This window comes from Lissotriton helveticus, chromosome 1_1 (genome assembly GCF_964261635.1).
Source record: "Lissotriton helveticus chromosome 1_1, aLisHel1.1, whole genome shotgun sequence".
NCBI classification, from domain to species: domain Eukaryota; kingdom Metazoa; phylum Chordata; class Amphibia; order Caudata; family Salamandridae; genus Lissotriton; species Lissotriton helveticus.
The window spans coordinates 1,126,497,268-1,126,518,137 of record NC_136057.1 but is presented as its reverse complement, the minus strand read 5'-3'; the positions used below and the strand labels follow the sequence as shown (position 1 = coordinate 1,126,518,137).

At 44.7% G+C, this 20,870-nt stretch overlaps 1 protein-coding gene across 1 annotated transcript in view; it reads left to right on the top strand.

The window, feature by feature from the left end:
• Positions 1-15,027, top strand: part of RLIG1 (RNA 5'-phosphate and 3'-OH ligase 1) — a 202,751-nt gene extending 187,724 nt beyond the window's left edge. The window contains exon 7 of the mRNA XM_078678878.1: positions 12,013-15,027. Coding sequence (XP_078535004.1) covers positions 12,013-12,204 — 192 coding nt within the window. The 3' untranslated portion in view covers positions 12,205-15,027. The remainder of the gene's footprint in view (positions 1-12,012) is intronic.
• Positions 15,028-20,870: the final 5,843 nt, after the last annotated feature.

Sequence of the window (20,870 nt, the reverse complement as noted above, 5' to 3'; positions counted from 1 at the left end):
TCGCCCACACTCTATCTATCGCCCACACTCCTATCTATCTATCTATCTATCTATCTATCTGTCAATCTATCTGTCAATATATCTGTCAATATATCTGTCAATCTATCTATCTATCTATATATCTATCTATCTGTCTGTCAATCTCCCTCACTCTATCGCCCTCACTCTATCGGCCTCACTCTATCTATCTGTCTATCTATCGCCCTCACTCTGTCTATCTGTCTATCTATCTATCTATCTATCTATCTATCTATCTATCTATCTGTCAATCTCCCTCACCCTATCTATCGCCCTCACTCTATCGGCATCTATCTATCTATCTATCTATCTATCTATCTGTCTATCTATTACCCTCACTCTATCTGTCTGTCTGTCTGTCTATCTATCTATCGCCCTCACTCTATCTATCTATCTATCTATAGCCTTCACTCTATCTATCTATCTATCTATCTGTCTAGCTATCTATCTATCTATCGCTCCCCACTGTATCTATCGCTCCCCACTCTATCTATCGCCCTCACTCTATCTATCGCCCTCACTCTATCTATCTATCTATCGCCCTCACTCTATCTATCTATCTATAGCCCTCACTCTATCTATCTATCTATCTATCTATCTATCTATAGCCTTCAATCTATCTATCTATCTGTCTAGCTATCTATCTATCTATCGCTCCCCACTGTATCTATCGCCCTCACTCTATCTATCACCCTCACTCTATCTATCGCCCTCACTCTATCTATCTATCTATCTATCTATCTATCTATCTATCTATCTATCTATCGTCCTTACTCTACTATTATAAATTACAATAACTTTTATTTAAGTATTAATTAAAAAAAATAAAAGCAATTGTTATTTGTAATAGCAATACATCTAAGTCACGTAAAGACAACACATATTGTATTACAAATGCTATAGGTGTCACATTTGCGAAAGTTATCACTATTGGCATTGTAAATGACAAAGCTATTAATTTCGCTATTTTCAAAACCAACACAGAAATAAAAAATGTGTCATTTACAATACCAATAGCTCAAACTTTCCTAATGCGAGACCTATTGCATTGCAAATTTTTGTTTTGCTTTGGGAGGTAGGGGAATAGCTTCCCCAGCCTCCCAAAGCACACTGGCTGTTTTCATTGTAATGGACACTGTCGTCATTACAATGAAAACAAAACTACAGTTTAGGTGCTTGTAGGGCTATCTCAGCCCCCCGAGCACTGAAAAACATGGGAGAGGTCTCGTTGGAAAGGGGGAACCTCCCCTTTCCAATGGTACCCTTCCCTAGTGGATCCCTGCTTGAGGATTGCCCCGGAGGGTGATCCCCAAGCAGGGATCCACCCACTAGGTACCACGGAGGGGGGAGCGGCCCCTTGGGCTACGGCCTTTTCTCCCCCTATAAAATTATGCCATACAGCCTTTCTGCCCCCCTGGGGGATGCAGCAGCCCCCAATCTGCCCCCGGGGCGTAGAAAGCACCATAGGTGCCAGGGATTTTCTTTTTATATGGCAGGGGTGGGGGCTGCCCAGAATGGGCTTGCCAATGCCCCCACCCTAACCCCCAAAGAAGGTACAAGACTTTGTGACCCCCCCAGGAGGTAGATGGGGGCAATAGCCCCTTATCTGCCATCCGGGGGGGCAAAAAGCCCACTAGGCTCCAGGGATTTTTTTTATATTTACGTTGGGATGGGGGCTGCTCAGAATGGGCATGCCAATGCCCCTACCCAAATGGTACAATCTTTCTGCCCCCCCCCACCCCTGGAAGGCAGATGGGGCAATAACCCCATCAAAGTTCGGGATGGGGGCTGCCCAGAATGGGCATGTTAATGCGCCCACCACCCCCCAAAAATTCCATAGTCTTTCTGCCCTCCTGCCTCCCCCCCCCCCCCCCCCCCCCCCCCCCCCCCCCCCCCCGGGAGACAGATAGGGGCAAAAGTTCCTTATCAGCCTTCCGGGGGGCAGAAAAACCAATAGGCATCAGGGAATATTTTTTTTTATTTAGGGGTGTGGGCTGCCAATGCCCCCACCTCACCCCCCAAAAATGCCACAGTCTTTCTGCCCCCCCCCCCCCATGAGACAAATTGGGGCAGTAGCCCCTGATCTGCCCCCCAGGGGGGCATCAGAGAGCAAACTGGATGCCAACAATTACGCTGGTTTTTTTTGCGTGGGTGCAGCCCAGAATGGGCATACCCACCCCCAAAACTAATAGCTACAGTCTTTCTGCCCCCCTTGGGGGCGTATCAGTGCAACCCCTCCCCCCCCCTGATTTTCCCTGAAGGGTGCCAGAAAGCCTACTAGGCACTGCCTTGTTTGGATTTTGGGCCCTAGCGCAGTCGAAACATAAGGAAACCTAGAAAACCTGTACATTTTTAAAAACTAGACACCAAGGGGAATCCAGGATGGGGGTGGCTTGTGTACCTCTCACCATGTTCTGTTACCCAGAATCCCTTGCAAACCTCAAACTTAGTTTAAAAAACGAATTTTCCTCACATTTCTGTGCTGGAAAGTTCAGGGATCTGCGTGGATTCATACAATTTCACCCACCGCACATTCCCCAAAGTCTTCTGGTAAAAATAGTACCTCACTTGTTTGTGGTGACCTGGCCCCAGGCTGCCCCCCACGCCGCACGGCTCCTCCTGACTGCCCGAGTCTCTGCCCCTCTGCTCCGCCGGTTCGCCCCTGGTAACAGCGCTCTTGTCCCCCTCTGCACTGCCAACCTTTTTCTCTGCTGGCACTGCATTTGCATTTTTGTTCGTTTTAATTGTATTTTCGTTTCGTTTCTGTATTGTATGTTCAGGCGCCCCTGCCCTCTGTGCCCCCCCCCGCTCCCCGCTTCCTGACGCTGCTCCCCCGCGGCCCGCCCCCTTTTTTCTTCTGTACCCCCTGCCACTTGCCCATTGGCTGCCCCGCTCCCGCCTCCCAGCTGCTCCTCCCTCCCGCTTGGCCTCTTATGGAGGCCGCGCGGCGCAGGTGAGTGTGACCTGACTCCAGGCCGCCCCCCACGCCGCACGGCTCCTCCTGACTGCCCGAGTCTCTGTATTTGCATTTTTGTCTGTTTTAATTGTATTTTCGTTTCGTTTCTGTATTGTATTTTCAGTCGCCCCTGCCCTCTGTGCCCCCCCGCTTCCTGCCGCTGCTCCCCCGCGGCCCGCCCCCTTTTTTCTTCTGCTCCTCCCTTCCACTTCGCCTCTTATGGAGCCCGCACAGCGGACGCGCGCCAAAGGTGCGCAAAAGGCAAGCCCGTCTGCGCCTGGCCCGCGCCCGGCGCCAGAACCCCTGGCCCCCGCCGAAGCCAAGCTACCCGACTGAGATACGACTCCGCCGCCCTCAACGCACTCAAAACCGGACGACCACCCGCCTGCCACCAAGCCACCCCAAAGCAAACCCACTGTCCCTTCACCTGCCAAGCCTGCAAATTCACCTGCCTCCGAACCTGCAGACCTCCCACTGGACCTAACACCGACAACAACCACCTCTAATGCATCCTCCTCAACACCCGCTCCGTCCACAAGCACACCGTCTAACTCTGGGACCTCCTCGACACAACGGCACCAGACGTCGCCTTCCTCACGGAAACCTGGATGAACGCCTCCTCGGCCCCCGACATCTCCATAGCCATCCCGGACTGCTACAAAATCACCCAGAAGTACCGCAACAACCAAACCGGAGGAGGAATCGCCATCATCTACAGAAACACCATCAACATCACGACCAACGACGAAGACACACTCTCTGCCGCCGAACACCTTCACTTCCAGATTCACACCGACCCCAAGACCACCCTTAGAGGAACACTCATCTACAAATCCCCGGGCCCGCGCACACAACTCAGTGAGACCATCTCCGACTTCATCAGCCCACACGCCCTATCCTCACCAGAATACATCCTCCTAGGGGACCTGAACTTCCATTTGGAGAAAAACAACGACAACAACACCACCACCACCCTGCTAGACAACCTCGCCAACCTCGGACTCAAGCAACTGGTGAACACCCCCACCCACCTAGCTGGCCACACGCTCGACCCCATCTTCTCTGCCGGCAACCACGTCTCCTTTAGCCACTCCACCGAGCTACACTGGACCGACCACAGATGCATCCACTTCACCTTCAAAAAGACTACATCCCACCTCCACACGCTACAAATCCCCTCCAGATGCTGGAGCAAAATCACCACCGACCAGCTCCTCTCATCACTGAGCCAGAACCCGCCAGCCGACACCACGGACACCAACAACGCAGCCCACAACAGGAAATCCTCATGGTTCACCGACGCCCTCAAAATATCAAAGAAATCCTGCCGAACCCTCGAAAAAACCTGGCTCCACGATCAGACTACTGAAAACATGACTGCCCTCAAGAACTCCACTCGTGAACACCACCAGCGGATCCGCACCACCAAAAGGGCATCGTTCAAAGAGCGGCTAGACAGCAACACCCACAACAGCAAGGAACTCTTCAGCATCGTCAAAGAGCTCTCCAACCCCAGCGCTAGCAACCACGACATCACACCATCACAAGACCTCTGCAACTCCATCGCCACGTTCTTCCACCGCAAAATCGCAGACATACATGACAGCTTCGGACCCCAGACTCCGCCTCCAGCCACCGTACCACCGACCCCCACCACCATCCTTAGCACCTGGACCTGCACTGAAGACACCACACACGTCATGAACACCATCCACTCTGGCTCCCCCTCTAAACCTTGCCCCCATCACATCTTCAACCAAGCCGACATCATCATCACACCCCACCTCCGGAACATCATAAACAACTCCTTCATGTCAGCCACCTTCCCTGAGAGCTGGAAGCACGCAGAAATCAACGCCCTTCTGAAGAAACCCATAGCGGACCCCAAAGACCTCAAGAACTTCCGCCCAATCTCTCTTCTTCCTTTCCCGGCTAAAGTCATCGAGAAGACCGTCAATAAACAGCTGACTACTTTCCTTGAGGCAAACAACTCGCTCGACCCGTCCTAGCCTGGATTTCGAGCCAACCACAGCACCGAGACCGTCCTCATCGCAGCCACAGAAGACATGAGGACCCTTATGGACAACGGAGAAACTACCGCTCTCATCCTCCTAGACCTCTCGACTGCCTTCGACACCGTATGCCACCGCACCCTGATAACCCGCCTCTTCAACACAGGGATCCAAGGAAAGGCCCTGGACTGGATCACCTCGTTCCTCTCCGACAGAACCCAGAGAGTCCGCCTACCCCCTTTCCGCTCAGCGGCCACCGAGATTATCTGTGGCGTAACACAACATCAACATCATCTCCTACGCCGACGACACCCAACTGATACTCTCCCTCACCAAAGACCCAAGCCACCGCCAAAACCAACCTCCAGGAAGGAATGAAAGACGTCGCAGAATGGATGAAACTCAGTCGCCTGAAGCTGAACTCAGACAAGACGGAGGTCCTCATCCTCGGACAATCCCCTTCCGCCTGGGACGACACCTGATGGCCCACAGCACTGGGCTCTGCACCAAAACCCATGGTCCACGCACGCAACCTGGGATTCATCCTGGACTCCTCCCTCACTATGACCAAGCAAGTCAACGCCGTCTCGTCATCTTGCTTCAACACCCTGCGCATGCTCCGTAAAATCTTTCGGTGGATCCCCACCGAAACACGAAAAACCGTCACCCAGGCCCTCGTCACCAGCCAACTGGACTACGACAATGGCCCAGAATACCTCAACAACCGCCTCTCGTTCTACACCCCTACTCGCCAGCTACGCTCTGCCAGCCTCGCCCTCGGATCCGCAGAACCACCACCGGAGGAAGATCGTTCTCCTACCTGGCAGCCAAAACATGGAACTCCTTCACCACACACCTATGACTGACCGAGGACGACCTCACCTTCAGGAAACACCTCAAGACCTGGCTTTTCGAGCAGTAGCGACACCCCCCCCCTCCAGCGCCTTGAGACCCTCACGGGTGAGTAGCACGCTCTATAAATGTTCTGATTGATTTATTGATTGATTGTGGGTAGGCCTAATGCCCGCGACAGGAAATGGCCTAAAACGGTCACACCACATTTTCACAGTGAAAACTGACCCTTTTTTGCAAAGTGCCTAGCTGTCGATTTTGAACCCTAGCTCTGCCGGCACCTAGGGAAACCTATACATTTTTGAGAACTAGACACCCAGGGGCGTTCTGCGATCCTGCAACTGGCACAACTCGAGCCGTGATCTGGACGGTCTCCTTGCCCTAATGCGGGATTTCCTGACATTAACGCGCTACCAATGGTCTTATTCGCACCACTCCTCCCGACCTGAACTACCTTCCCTGCGTTAAGGATCAACCTTGCATGAAAGGCAACTGTTTATAATTCCAAGACAAACATGATTTATATATTTGTCCTGAAGATGATGCCATGTATCTTGTTTTTCGGCATCGAAACGTCATCGACATAATAGGATCATATGTACTGTATATGCTTGTGAATGCTATGTACAATGGTCACTCAAACTACAATCAAGTCTGTTCACTGATTATAAGTATACAGACCGATTTGCTTGCTCTTGTCTATACTTGTTGTTTTGTCTTGTTCACTGTAAGTCACGGGCTGTGCCCCCTTGACATTACTTTCTGATTTTGTGCATCGCCAAATAAATTCCTGTCCGGCTGGACAAAGGACATAAATACTATTCAAGTTTATGTCTATTTTTATCTTGATCTTCCAAACTACTAGGGTCCACTGTTTTTTGTAATACAGTGCGTGTGTGCGCGCGCGCAATGTGCTGGGAGGACTGGAGCAGAAAATGCACCGAAAACATCGCTGGGGAAAGGAAGCACATGGGAGAGGGCACGGTAAAAGTTTCTACTTTTAATTATGCCCAACCCAGAAGGTACTGGTCACGGTATCTCCAGCGAAACGTTGATTTTTAAATGAATACCGAGCCATAGCCCAGCAGCGCGAGGGAGCAGTTACGGTACATGTAATACTCTGCCACCTGCACACGTAATACTTGTTAAGCTTTAAAGAAAGCTCTGAATGGGTAACGCTGAGCCTACTACTATGTGAATGCATAAACATCCAGCTGCCATTTACTGTACCTTTAGCGCTGTCTGGCAGTATGCATATTCGCCCCAAGCATCCCAGGGCCTGAAGCTAAATCACTGAAAGCTGAATATCAGCTGCTCCAGCCGGAGTCATGGCACGCTTGGATTGGGTCAGTGCAGCAGAGTGACCCAGCGGCTTCACACCGAAATCGCGCATGACCCATAGCATGCTGGGCTGCAAAAATAGTATAAAAGAGTTCTGCTCAGCAACGCATCACCCATACAAGCGGACGATAACTGTAGTTGGGTGGTGCTGCTTCAGGAATAAACAGAAGTGACTTATTGCTGCCTCAACGATTTAGAAAGCAGCAAAGAAGAGTGGCACTGCTTTAAACCAATGGAGTGGGAGCAGACAGGAGCAAAGTTCTTTATGGACTACTCCAGGTCTTGCAGACAGCGCATGTGCACTGCCTAGGCTCGACCTAAAAATTCTTGCAAGACTCTGCTCAGTTATTGGTTCTGGGTTAGTCGGGTTCTTGGTGAACTCACAAGTCCTATATATCCCCACAACCAGAAAGATCCAGCGGATGTAACGGTATATTGTTTTCAATCAGCTGTCTTAATTAGATGAAGTTACAGGGGAAAACGTTGACACAAATGGCTATGTTTTTCAACAAATTTTCAATTTTCTATATTCAACTGTTAGTTTCTATAAAGAAACCTTGAAGGATCTACACAAATGACCCCTTGCTGAATCAGAATTGTGACTACTTTTCTAAAATGTATGGCTTTCCAGGATCCATTATTGCTTTCATAGTCATTTCTGCCATTAACTGGAAAGAGGTTGAAAGCACAAAAAATAGCAAAAATAGGCTATGTCCCAGAAAAATACCAAAACTGTGTAAACATTTTGGTTTTCTGACAAAAGTCTGCTTGTCCCTGAACACTGGGAGATGGTGATTTCAGCACCACAAACCCATTTTTGATACCATTTGTAGGGAAAAAAACAGACGCTTTCATCCGTAGCCCTTTTTCCCATTTTTCCCAAACGAAAGTATTTTGCTGTATTTTGGCTAATTTCTGGGTCCACTTCAGGGGAATCCACAAATCCTGAGTACCTTTAGAATCCACATGATGTTGGGAAGAAAAGGACGCAAATTTGGCGTGGATACCTTACGTGGTCAAAAAGTTACAGGGGCCTAAGCGCGAACTACCCCAAATAGCCAAAGAAGGCTTAGCACAGGGGGAAAAGGCCTAGCAGCGAAGGGGTTAAACAATATTGTATCATCTGTTATTGATATTGTGCAAAGTGACGTCAATGTTGTATCATGGGCAAAGTCAGATTAGATCTATTATGCAGTTTAGCTGGACGCTTCAAACACTCAAAAATGGGTGCGTTCCATAGAAAAATTAGTTCAACTCCCATTCACTATAGCTGAAACAACTTCAGCAGTGTGGCTAATACATGGTGTTATTTCACTGCCTATGTCATAATTTCAGTTTATAGCATGCATGAAACATTTCCCTCTAGGCAGATGTGAACCCCTTGGAAGCAGCTTCATTCATGAGTTATGGTTACTTCCCTTTACATATCGTTCTGAATGTTCTAATTGTTACTGGAGAAGATTGCAACTCTACTGTTGGACATCCACTTGTTTGTAAACCGGTTGAAATTCACGATGCCTGTAGTACTTCAGTTCCTAATTTGGCTTGTTTTTTAAAGGTATTCTGGTTCCTGCAATTCTCCTTTTTAATACGGTATTCTCTAATGGGAGTTATCTCATACTTAGTGATCAAGACTGTTGCGCAATGCGGTCTGAAGTCCTGTATATTTTGTCTGTTTCCTAGTTAGTCAATTGTTGCAACAACTTTCTTTCCCCCTCCTCGTGGAATTGTAGATAGCTCATTGTGGCCTTCTATTCCAACTTTGAAGGCAGACTTCAACAAGCTAGGCAGACTAAAAGCATCATTCATTAAACAAAAAGTAACTTGCGAGACCTTCGAATTGCAGGTGGTTAGACATTCTAGTGAAATACAGTCATTGTTAAACACAAATCTTCCCATGTACTTCGGAGAATTAGTGCATTAAATGTATAATGCCTCTAATATGGCCGGCCTGGCCCACATTTTTAAGGTTGTAGGCTCCGGCCTTGTTAGTTCTGTTCAAACCATCTTTGGAGTAATACCGGTTTTTATTCCTTCCATTTTTCCTAGTGTGTTCGGAGGATTCTTGTTGCTGTTATTTCTCATTTGCGGCATTCTCATCCTGTTCTTGCTTCGCAATGGCTGCTCCTTTAGTGGGAGCTCTGGAGCTGGCACCGCTCCAACACTACCGTGAGCGAATTCTTCAGATCTTTGGAATGTTTTTTCTACAAGAGCTGGATCTTGATTGGTCCCTAGCATTTTGGCCTGCATGGTTTACCTGCTTGCAACCTGTGTTCCATTTTGTCTGGTGCCCCTTCGAATGGACACTGGACATTTGCAGGGCTCCGCAGACACCCACTACCTTGGACTACTAAAAAGTGCTTTAGCGACCCATTTTCAGGACTGTTCCTTGGGTTAGTGACTTTTCTTTTTCACCATGCGACGTTTGGGCCACAAGCCTACGAGGAAACTGGTGCATCAGTACACTGATTACAGGATACAGATTTTGCTAACACAAATGGAGGTTGCCAAGTAACTGTCTCAGCATCTGCTGGGACCGGAGATCATATCTTTTCTTTGGAGCTAGTAACTTAAGCAGTTGACCAATCATTATCTGTGGACCCCGACTCCTTTATGGAGTCTCTAGCTTTTGAGATGGCAAATGATTCAATGGATTCCTCCAAAGCAGAATAATTTGAATATTTTTCCAAAGTGACCTATTTTTCTATTTGTCTTTAGTAACTCCCAACTATAACCTATGCTTTTATTATGTTTACCACCCCTTTTGTACAGCTTTATTATGTTTACCTTCATAATGTTTACCTTCATATTACAGTTGGTATTATTTTTAGTGCTATTGCCCTGACCAAAGGGAGGGTGATGTGTGTTTCCTACATGGCTCATTGTAGTTTTCCCTATGTTAGCCTAATTGTGCACATTATACACCGCATTTTCAGTTGCACACGTTCCCATATAAACATGCTTGCTTTTTTACCACACTGTACTTTCACACAAAACCTGTATATGTTTTCGTGTTCTGTTTTTTTCCTGGTATTTAGTCTGAACACCATAGACAAGGTTAAACAACAATGCCCCTTGTTATTATTTCTGATCAGACACTAGCACCTAGACATAACTCGAGAACAAAGCTGCTGTTTGTGACCACACATGTCTTTACATATAGCTGAGTATAAGAGTTTTAACATGAACTCTGAGAGAGCAGTTCAGAGAAAAGATTGCTACGTCAGCTGGGATGTAGAACGTTCATCTGTGTACTCTAAAGAACAGGGTATGCAACTAATCCCAGAGAATTTTTATATATAATCATTTAGCATAAGTAGAAAGGAGAGTTGGAGTTCTAGGCTAATCTGTCTTATACCATGACTGGACCTTTTATAGTATATGATTCATTAGCCATGCCAACAGTATTTTTGATATTTGTTTTCTAATTGTGGTACGAATAGTGCTTTTTAGGACACAATAGTTTTAATAAATACTCTAAACTTCTGTTGTGTCTTTTGTTTATTTTATTGAGTGAGAGAGCGGAAGGGCGTGTTCTATTACCACGATCCCTGAGAGGGTCGAAGGTGTTGTGTTCTGGGGTGCCAATACACTTGTTTCTTTGGTACGGTTAGGACGGCAAGTGAGGCACTGTTGCTAGTCAGACTCTGGTCATAGATACGTGGGAGGTGGTATGGTAACCCAGTTCCCTACATGCCGATGTTCTATGGTCCCAAGCATAGTTCTGTTCCTGAGCAAAATCCCTGCAACATATTTTTTTAGAGGTTTTTGTATTGTTGCTACTCCCAGCAGCCCTCCACAACATTTAAAAAAAAGTGCTTGGTGATGCCCCTGCCAGGGGCACCACCAGGATCAAAAAATAATTCAAAACCCCTCACAGGACATCATAGGGTGTTCCTTCCCTAGCAGCAGTGATTAATAAATGAGCTTCTCCGGTGGCTCATTTATTATTTTTTTCTTTAATATTTTTGGGAGGTCCTGTCCCATCCACAACACCCTCACTTAATGTACACTTTAGGGCCGCAGGGGGAGTCCCACAGCCCCTTCTGACTCCCCCGCCAGCACCCATTAGGAGCTGGCAGTTTGAATTTTTACCATAAGTGTTAAAAGTTGGGGCTGCGGGGAGGAGGCCCATGGCCCCTGTCATCTCCACTGGGTGCTGGTGGGAGCCAGCTTTATTTACTTTGCTCCCTCTTGGACGGGAGCATATTTTATTTATTTTCAGATTTTGTGCACAAGAACATTGTTGCTGTTCTAATATAAATGATGGGTTTGCTTCCGTACCATCATAGACACATTTTAGGGAATGCCAGAATGCCATACGGTTTCTTTTTCAAAGCTGGAAACCTGATGTATCGCTTATAATTGTTTTTGTGTTGATCTAGTTTTGAATTAAAAAGTTAAATCTGCAGCTGTTCTTTACTGTGCAAACCATTTCTGATGATTGGACTAAATTGTGTTTTTAGTCTTTAGCTTGCTCTCGATTGCTGAATTGCTCTGTGTTGATTTATTAAAGATATTACCAAATGCACAATGTGCATTGGGGGACCTGTTCATTGGTGAGGCATTGTTGTAGAGTGGTCAGCTGCCATAACAGAAGAGTTGTATTCGTGCATGAGTGTTTCTAGTAGTGCCTATAGGCTATCGACCGTGAGGCGGCCATTTAGGAAGGTTTCAAGTTTCAACTTGAAACATTTAGGAAGGAAAACTAAATCTGTTTCTGTAGCAAAATGACTCAAACCATGCGTTACAGTCTATACATGACTGTTAATGAGATGCTCATTTCTGTATGCTAATTCAGTTTCTTTTCTGTTTTTTGACCATCTTTTTCAGCTTCATCGCCATCATTTTGGATTGCAGTGGCCAATTCCAGATAGCCGGTTGACCTCTCAACCAGCAATTGTGAATGTTAACGTAGCTAATTATGAAGGTGACTTTCAGTCGAACTCTCTGTTTACCTTTCTTTCTTGCATGTTTGGAAAAAGGTTTGAAAGGCTCAAGGACATTAGTTTGGATGGACTATAATGGCTGTACGGAAACCTAAGAGGTTTGCAAGGACAAGATGTTATCCATGTGTTTACCAAGCCTGATGTGGTTCAACACATTTCGAGATGCTGAGAATGTAAATCTGTTGACTGAACAGGTGAAACCTTGTTGCTAAGACAGTAACATGAAAGCACTATGGGAATTTGACTAGTTTAAGTCGACATTCAGATATTGGCATAGCTGCTGATATAGCTTGCTTTATTTTGCTGTTCAAAATATTGGGTCGAATACAAAATGAAAGGATTGTAGTTTGAGACTTACCGTTTCCTATATGTTTCTGAAAGAAGCATTAACTGCTGTATACATTATTTACTGCAACATCCTGTTATTTTCTTCATTCCAATTTATAACCATTCTACAGGTTAGAGCCTAATTTTTTACAGTGACACATTTGTTTGTTTACTTGTTTTAAGTGCAATATTTGTTTGTTATTGGACGTTCTTGTTTCTTTGTGGGTGGGGGCTTCCCATTTGTTAGCAAATATATAGGAGTGCATTCTGTCTGATAGCTAGGTGGACCAGAAAATCTTTCTTTTGAGATAGGTCAGTTGAATATAGAGGCAGTGCTAAAGTATTTAGACGTACAATGTGAGGAGAATAAAAGTCGTATTATGGTACTTTACACCAAGGAAATGAGGGTCAATTATAATTTTAAAGCAAAGTGACATCTCTTTGTGGAACCCTGGCATGCAGTTTACAGAGCAAATATTTACTTTGTTAATTTTTTTTGTATTTCTTTTAGTTAAGTTTCGGCAATGGCATTGCAGATGTTACCATTATGGTAGAATTAATTTCACCGTTCACTGGCTGCAATTCTAGTTCTTTGATGCACCTGGTCTTGTGATGGAGGCTGTTAACGTTAATAGAACTTGTATAAGAGTCACCGGTATTATCTGTGAAAGGGTATATAAGTTATGTCCAAACGTCATTGTTTCCTCAAGCCATATCTTTATGTGGTGGGAGAACTGGAGAAAGCAGAGTAATTGAAATCAACTCTAAATTGAGTCACCTTAATGGATGAGGTTGCCAGAGGCATATTTTGTCTGTCATGGCAATTTCACATTGATCAAGTTGAAGATTACCACACATTACATCCCCTCCTTGTTGCAGTAATGTGTTGATTCCACCCTCTGCAGGATATCAGGTGAAGTAAAGCTCAATAATATAACACATTAGAGTTAATGGTTCTATTGGTAATGCGGATGTTAGACCAGCGTTTATCATAGATTGCAAGATAGCCTAGGCTGTGTTACGAAAAATCCAGAATTTCATGTTTTGAAGTTTTTGTACTGGTTACACCCCAGACTTCATCATGATAGAATTTCGCTAGCTGCAATAATCATCTTAATAAGATGTAAAATATTTCAGCAGTACTTACCATTTTTTTCTGCACGTGAGGGGAGAAAGATTGGTTTTATCTTTTAACTGTGTTTTTGTACATCTCAGTATCCTATCCAAGTGTATGGAATTAGTAACTTTGTTTTTAGTGACCCTCATTACTAGTTATGGGTTGCATTGTACCTTTGAAATCGGTATATTCTTATGTATGAACTAGTTGGCTCTCTTACTAGCTGCTGCACTTCAAATAGCATTTGTAGGTTTAACTTTAAAAGGTTGGAGAAAGGCCCTAGCAGTTTTTCCCTAGTTGTCTCTATTCCTTCTCACTCCTGAAGTGTGAATACTAAAATATTTTAACACCTGCTCTATTTTTTGTAGTTCCAAGACACACTTCCCTATGGTATTCTAACTTTACTTTAAGTTTGTTCATATTTTCATGTCCAGTACTGTCCACAGCTACATTTTAAATCTTTCCCAACAAACCAAAAAGTTTGCTCAATTAAATTCCTGACAGATGGCGTCTATGTTTACTACAATTTTTCTTGCCAGTATTGTAATTCACCTTCAGAAAAGCATCCTAAACCTTGTTCGTTTTGGTTCTACTTCACAATGGTAGATATAAGTGATCTACCTTTTTTCAAGACCATGTGATGTGATTTGAAATCCTGGCCTGATGGAAAGAGTAATGCTAGAGTGCCCTGTGGTTATGTTGTGGTGATATACAGCTGATTCATTGAGAGTATAGACTTGGTGCTGTGAAGTACTGCGCACATAACTTTGGTAGATTATGTGTACTGAATCTCTATAGATGGCGGGATCCATGTCCAATTCTTTTACATTAAGACCCCGAGTCATATAGGAATAGTGATGTGGGATGCAAAATAAAGTGAAAGGAAGCTCATTTCAAACAGTGGTTCATTTACACTCTTACAAATGTTTTTATGTGTTTCATGCACTATATTAATTGTCTGTAGTTTTTTTTTAGTCTAATAGTACAGTGACCATTTAGTCTTTTGTCTGGAAGTGGACATCATTGGAACACACCAGTGAGGAGAATTATTGTGTGGTGCGGAAGCAAAGGTGAATACATATATAATGGTGAGACCCTGTAACAAATAATTGACGGTAGTTCCATCACATCACTAGTGTTAAGTGTAACTTTAAACACAGTTAATAGTTATAATCTAGAATCTCATTAACATCCAGTCTTAATTTGATAACAACCAGCTTCCTACAAGCCCGTCCTGTGCTCAACAGGCTTGCTAGCTGGGATAGTGATGGTTTCTTTAGAGATGACTCAGTTGGGTATAATGCTGATTGAAAAGTTTACAGATATGCAATTTGAAGATGATGCAACGGTTATTGTGGTACTTTGCACTACGCAGTTCTAATCTAGAGGCATTGTAATACTGGTTTTCAAAAAGTCGCCAATAAACTTAACAAGTGCTACATTTTTTCTTTCAAATTGTTAGTCTTTATTTGTTTCAATAGAATTTGGGGTATTTCATGCTAAAGAATACTTAAATGTTCACCTGAATTCAACCATCATCTAAAATATGTATGGTAATCATTCTCAATAGGAGTAAGCTACTCTTCCAACTTCAGATGCCTCTGGGGGTGGGGCCAGTGAGGAAAAGCAGGATCCAGCTGGGGGCTTGGGGTCACAATCCCTGTGGTGACCCAGGCCATCCCATCCACGACGTCCAGTGGAGGGAAGCTGTCTATCACCCTCTGCACCACTCCCAGGCCCCAAGTGGGAGGAAGGACACAGACAACGGTTGGGGCCACAGGCCCGTTCTCACCATAGAGCGAGTCCGGGGGAATCACCCCACCCCTGACAGCTCCTCCAAAGGGTGACTGACTGTTCTTGCTAAGCACGACTCCTAATGCCTCAGCCGAGCCAATCGATCACCATTTTTGTTCCAGCATCTGGCTTGGTGCGCTATCTTTTAAACTCTGATTATAACATTCCTACGAAGCTAATTGCAAATAGATTTGACAGGGTTATTAGTAAATTAATACACAAAGACCAAAATGTGTTATACTGGGCCTTTACTACATACTCATACTATTCAATGGAGGCCCTGAATGTTTTCACCATAAAAGCTGTTCGTGCAACGTATTTTCTATTCAACGCCAAAAAAGCCTTTGATTTGGTGGCTTGAGTTACACTGTATTATATATTGGAGAGATTTTGACTCCCTGTGCACATTAAAAAGACCATACACAGCTTATAGGAGGATACCATAGTTGAGCTGATTATCAATTCTTCCGACAGTGGTAGTTTTAAAGTCCAAAGAGGTGTCCCCTTCCCAGCAGTATTATTTGCTCTATTTATAGAGCAATTGAAATCTGGAAAGATAACTAAATTCCTTGCTACAAACGGCGTGAATTAATTTATATGTGGATGACTTAATGTTGTTTTAAAGGTTGGACAAAACCACCTGGTAAAAAGTATTTGAAATTCTTACTTTATTCCAGGCATTGTGGGTGTGGAATAAGAAATGGAAGTGCTATTGTGCCATTGTTCCACAGATCAGCTATTGTTTATCTCAAGAGATGCTGCAATCAATCGCCAAAACGCTAAACTGGTATTAAATTTACAAATAAAATTTAAGACCTTCACTAACTTAACTATATACCTGTATTAGCCCAGATCAGGGCTATGTTTTCAAAATGGAAACCGTTAGCACTTTAAAATAACATTCAGCACATATTCTGTGATTTGTTCAGAAATGGATGTATAATGATATATAAGCATTATTCATCAAGTAAGATTTAAGAAGAGTAAGTCTGTAATAACATTTCCATGCTATGGTGTTTTGAGGTCACTTATGATGGTCTGGCTGAAGCACAATTGCACTTGATAATCTCAAACACTTTGTTATGAAAACAGAGGCGCACCATAGGCAAGCCCTTCTGCGCCAGTCCATGCCTAAATGGCGCCAGGGATGCTGCCAGTTCCAAACTTCACAGCAACACTCAAGGGTAAGGCGCTGCTCTTATGATCAACTGATGGACCTCTGCCCTAAATGCACCAGGGGAGCTTGCTCGAGGAAGCTTAACTTGCATGATAGGGCAGTCAATCATTGCCTCAGCTGAAACTTTCACCATAACACCAGGATTGCACCCTTTACTCCCCTATTGCTGGACGAGGTGAAACTAGATCACAAAGATGTTATTAATGGCTCCAACAATCAGAAACACATTCATGGTGCGCTAATTGATTCCTGCTCCCTCATCAAACATAACATTGAACTTTACGATCTAATTCTCTCACTCTCTCTTGACAGGTTTTTTCTCATTACTGGAAACTGGGCCAGAGAAGACTCCGGTCCTTATCCGGTGGACGCGGTTCCCCTTGCTACTTCATTTCCAGACTTGATTGTCAGGGCAGAAAGGGGGGTGGGCTGGCCTCCATAGCACAGGATGTATTTAACTACACCCTAGACCCAGTGGCTCAGAGTATAGAGAGCTCCTAGCAGGTAGCCCTTTTTGGGTTCAAACTCTCGACCAACAACACTTTTTTGGGTCATCTGGTGTAACTTCGCCCTTTTTCTGAGGTCTAGTGCCAGATGCTGGAACCCTATTTGGTGCGTACACATTTCACTATCCTGGGGGATTTTAATTTTCACTTTGATGACCTCTTATGTAAAGATTCTGTCTTGTTCCTTGACCTTATGTCCAACTTTGGGTTCTCAGATGGTGAAATCCCCTACGCACTCTGCGGGTCATACCCTGGATGGGATTTTTACCAACCATGCCTACTTGGCATTTGTAGACATTCAACTCCTTAGTTGGGTCGATCACCAGATGATCTTATTTAAAGTTCCTTCCTCTTGTGCCATATTAAGTGCAAGGTCTGCTCCCCCAAAGCACATATTGTGCAGGAACTTAAGGAAGATTATTTCTGAAGGTCTGCAACAGGAGCTTAACATCGCCGTGGCCAGACTGGACAGCTCTTGTGCTTACTCTGTGGAAGGCTATCCAGCCTGAATAAACACAGCTCTGGACACAATGGCTCCCCTCAAAGTTAATACTGCTAATAGATGCAAACCCTCATCTCCCTGGTCCTCGAATAACTCAAGACCCCTAGGGAGGAATGCCGCACACAAGAGTGGAAATAGAATGCTAATCCATGTCTCGTGGAAAAAAGAGAAGCATAAGTCCCTCCTCTTGGCCTACAACTAGGCGAAAGCATCTATTTTACGGAAACCATCAGGTCTGCTAACAACTCTTCTAAGCAGCTGTTTAAAGTAGTTGTCAGATCCTCCTTAATCTAAGGGTTTTCTTACTGAAATTCTCACTATTTGCCCTGATTCAAACCTACTCTCCGTTTTTTCCCTTATGACCCTACATCAAATTAAAGATTTACTGCTGAGCATTAAATCTGAATCTCCCTCTGATCCCTGCCTGCCCAAAACTTTACATCTGGCCCTGGACATAATTTCCAATTTCCTGCAAAAGCTATTCAAATTAGCTTCAATCTGGTATGTTTCCCACTGCCTGGAAGGAAGCATTTGTCACTCTGCTGCTAAAAAAACTAATGTGAACCCTGATGATATGAAAAACGTATGCCCCATCTCCCTGCTACTGGCCCCACCAAGATCCTTGAAAAGTGTATGAATTAGGAATTGGTCACATTCATTGATACCCATGGTATTCTCGACTCATCTTACAATGGGTGTAGAAGTGGCCACATCACAGAGACCACCCTTATTGTTGCAGCAGACTGTTTCCGCTGCCAGGTGGACCAGGGCAGAGTGGTTATCTTAGTAATGCTTAGTTTGTCTGCACCATTCATTACCGCCTCACCCTTGAATTTGGTCCAATATCCGATGCAAGCAGGTGTCAGTGGGTCTGCCCTGAAGCTTCTCCAATCATTTCTATCCAATAGAGTTTATACAATCCGCTGTGGTCGATTCAAAGCAAAGGAGTTCAGCCTTCCCTGTGGGGTGCCTCAGGGTTCGTCCTGAAGCCCGACCATCTTTAACTTGGATTTGGCTCCTCATCGATATGGTGTGCTTGTTTGGATTTCAAGTGCTATTGTATACAAACATACTAAGGATTTTGTCTATTTCCAACAACTTGACCTCTGTACCAGATACAAATTCAACCAGTGTATGACCATCATTAATAGTTGGATAAGAGACAACTCCTTAAAACTTAACGCAGGCAAGACTGAGGTATTACTGTTTGGTACTCAAGGTTCTGTCTGGTCCAATATCTCGTGGCTGGCCGGTTGTGGACTGCTCCCCATCTCAGTCAAGTCATCAAAAAAACTTGGTGTCATCTTTGACAACTCCCTGAGCTTTGACACGCAGGACTCACAGGTCAGTCGCGCCACTGGAACCTATTTTCTTATTATTAAGACTCTGACATTTTTTTCCCTTTAATTCCCAAGGAACTGCGCCAATCAGTCATTTTCTCTCTTGTCACCTTGCGTCTGGATTATTGCAATGCCATGTATCTCAATATCAACAACTCCTCCTGAATAAACTTCAGGTGGCACAGAATTTGGATGCCCACCTCATCCTTAACATCCCCAAACACCTCTTGGTCAGAGATGGGATGTGCTCACTTCACTGGCTCCTTGTAAGAAAACGGATCACCTTCAAGGCTCTGTGTGGTCTTTTCAGCTCTGCACCAGAAAGGCCCTAGCCAATTGAATGTACTCTTCCACTGGTACGCTCCCAGCAGGACTCTTGGATCCTCTCTTGGCAAGAAGGTGCTGATTCCCAGATTCCGGAAATCTAGATGGTAATGGCGCTTCTTTTTGGTTTCCGCTGCCAAACTGTAGAACGCCTTCCTTTCCCACTCACAATCTCTGAGGTAGAATTCTTCCCAGCATTAAAAAAAAATATCTGAAAACCTGCCTCTTTTCTTTATAAATCCTCGCATCTACAGCCACGCTGCCCCATTGAGACTGTCTTGGTCAAGTAGTATGATACCTCCAGGTTTAGTGCGCTATACAAATTCAATCTGTCGTCCCACAAGTAATTGAGCATGCATATTATGTATAATGTTTCCAAACTTCATTTATTTCTCGCATTGTGTATATATCTGAGATACTTGCTAGATGTTTTGTTTCTTGTACCTTTGAATAAAAATATAATTTAAAAAAGGAATGGCTCTACTAGAGCTCAATACAAGAGCAAATGTCTGAGGTTGTATTATTGCACCTTGCCAAGGGAGATAAACTTGCTTCCTTTCTTGTTGGTAATGCTGTGATCTAATCTGCATGCCTAGCGGAATCTGGTGTGCAGTTGGATACCTAGTGCACCCCGGGCCTGTTAAATGTGGTCTACGGAGGTATATGTTTTGTTAAAAAAGTACTAGATTGCCCTACAGTTACTTGACACCTCAGACTCTATAGAGCCTTCTGAATCTATGACCTCAGGGAAGTGAAGCTCTACTCTTGAAAGATGTATTTCTTGGTGACTATAACGTGAGTTGCAAGCCCAAGTTGAGTTTATGATGACTGTCACTTCTAGTCTCTCAGCTCTTTCCCCTTATCAGTAGCAACTAAATGATACCCCACAACCATCAACCCAAAACATGTGCCATCTAGCTCCTTTTTTTAAGGAAATTTATGAAGACGTGTATGTTCGTAGGGAAGGGGGTGTGCCATGTATGGACCAGTTGGTGATTGTTGGGACGGGAATGTCCCCTGTCCTCAGTTTCCCTTGACACACATGATAACCACTGGTGTAGTGGACTGACAGTGGGAGCAGCGATGTGTTAATATGAAAGGACAGGTATTTTTTAGCCTGCAGAGAGTAATGCCTTTGGGCCTCCTCCCCGGAAAATTGGTCTGCTGGTCCTCTGTGACCTGGTCCTTCCCTGCATCCCATTGTGTGTTGATGTTGCTTGTTTGTATAAACCAATGTGTGTATGTAACAGAATGAATAAGGAATGTGCATCATGGTTGACTGTGGACCCGAGATGTATCCATTTTGGATTTCTTCAGTGGAAATGGTGTACAAAATGGAGGCAGGTAACCAGCCAAACTAGCAATGTATATTGAGAGGCTCCTTCCAAGCATTCCTGAAGCCTTTATGATAAGCACGACTTCATGGTGGGTAGGACAGAAGGCAGTGGTTCCTTCTAAAGTACAAAGATAGTCTTTGCCCACATCATGCCCTTTTTTTCTCTGTGATGCTATTCCATTAGGTGGATAGGTGTAGAATGTGAAGTCTTAACATACTTGTGTGCATTGGGTTTCTCTGCACCAGAGATTCCCAGCCCCACCCCTGATTCCTGCTGACACTAAAAGATAAAGACTGTGGCTGGCCTGTCTGGTAAGAA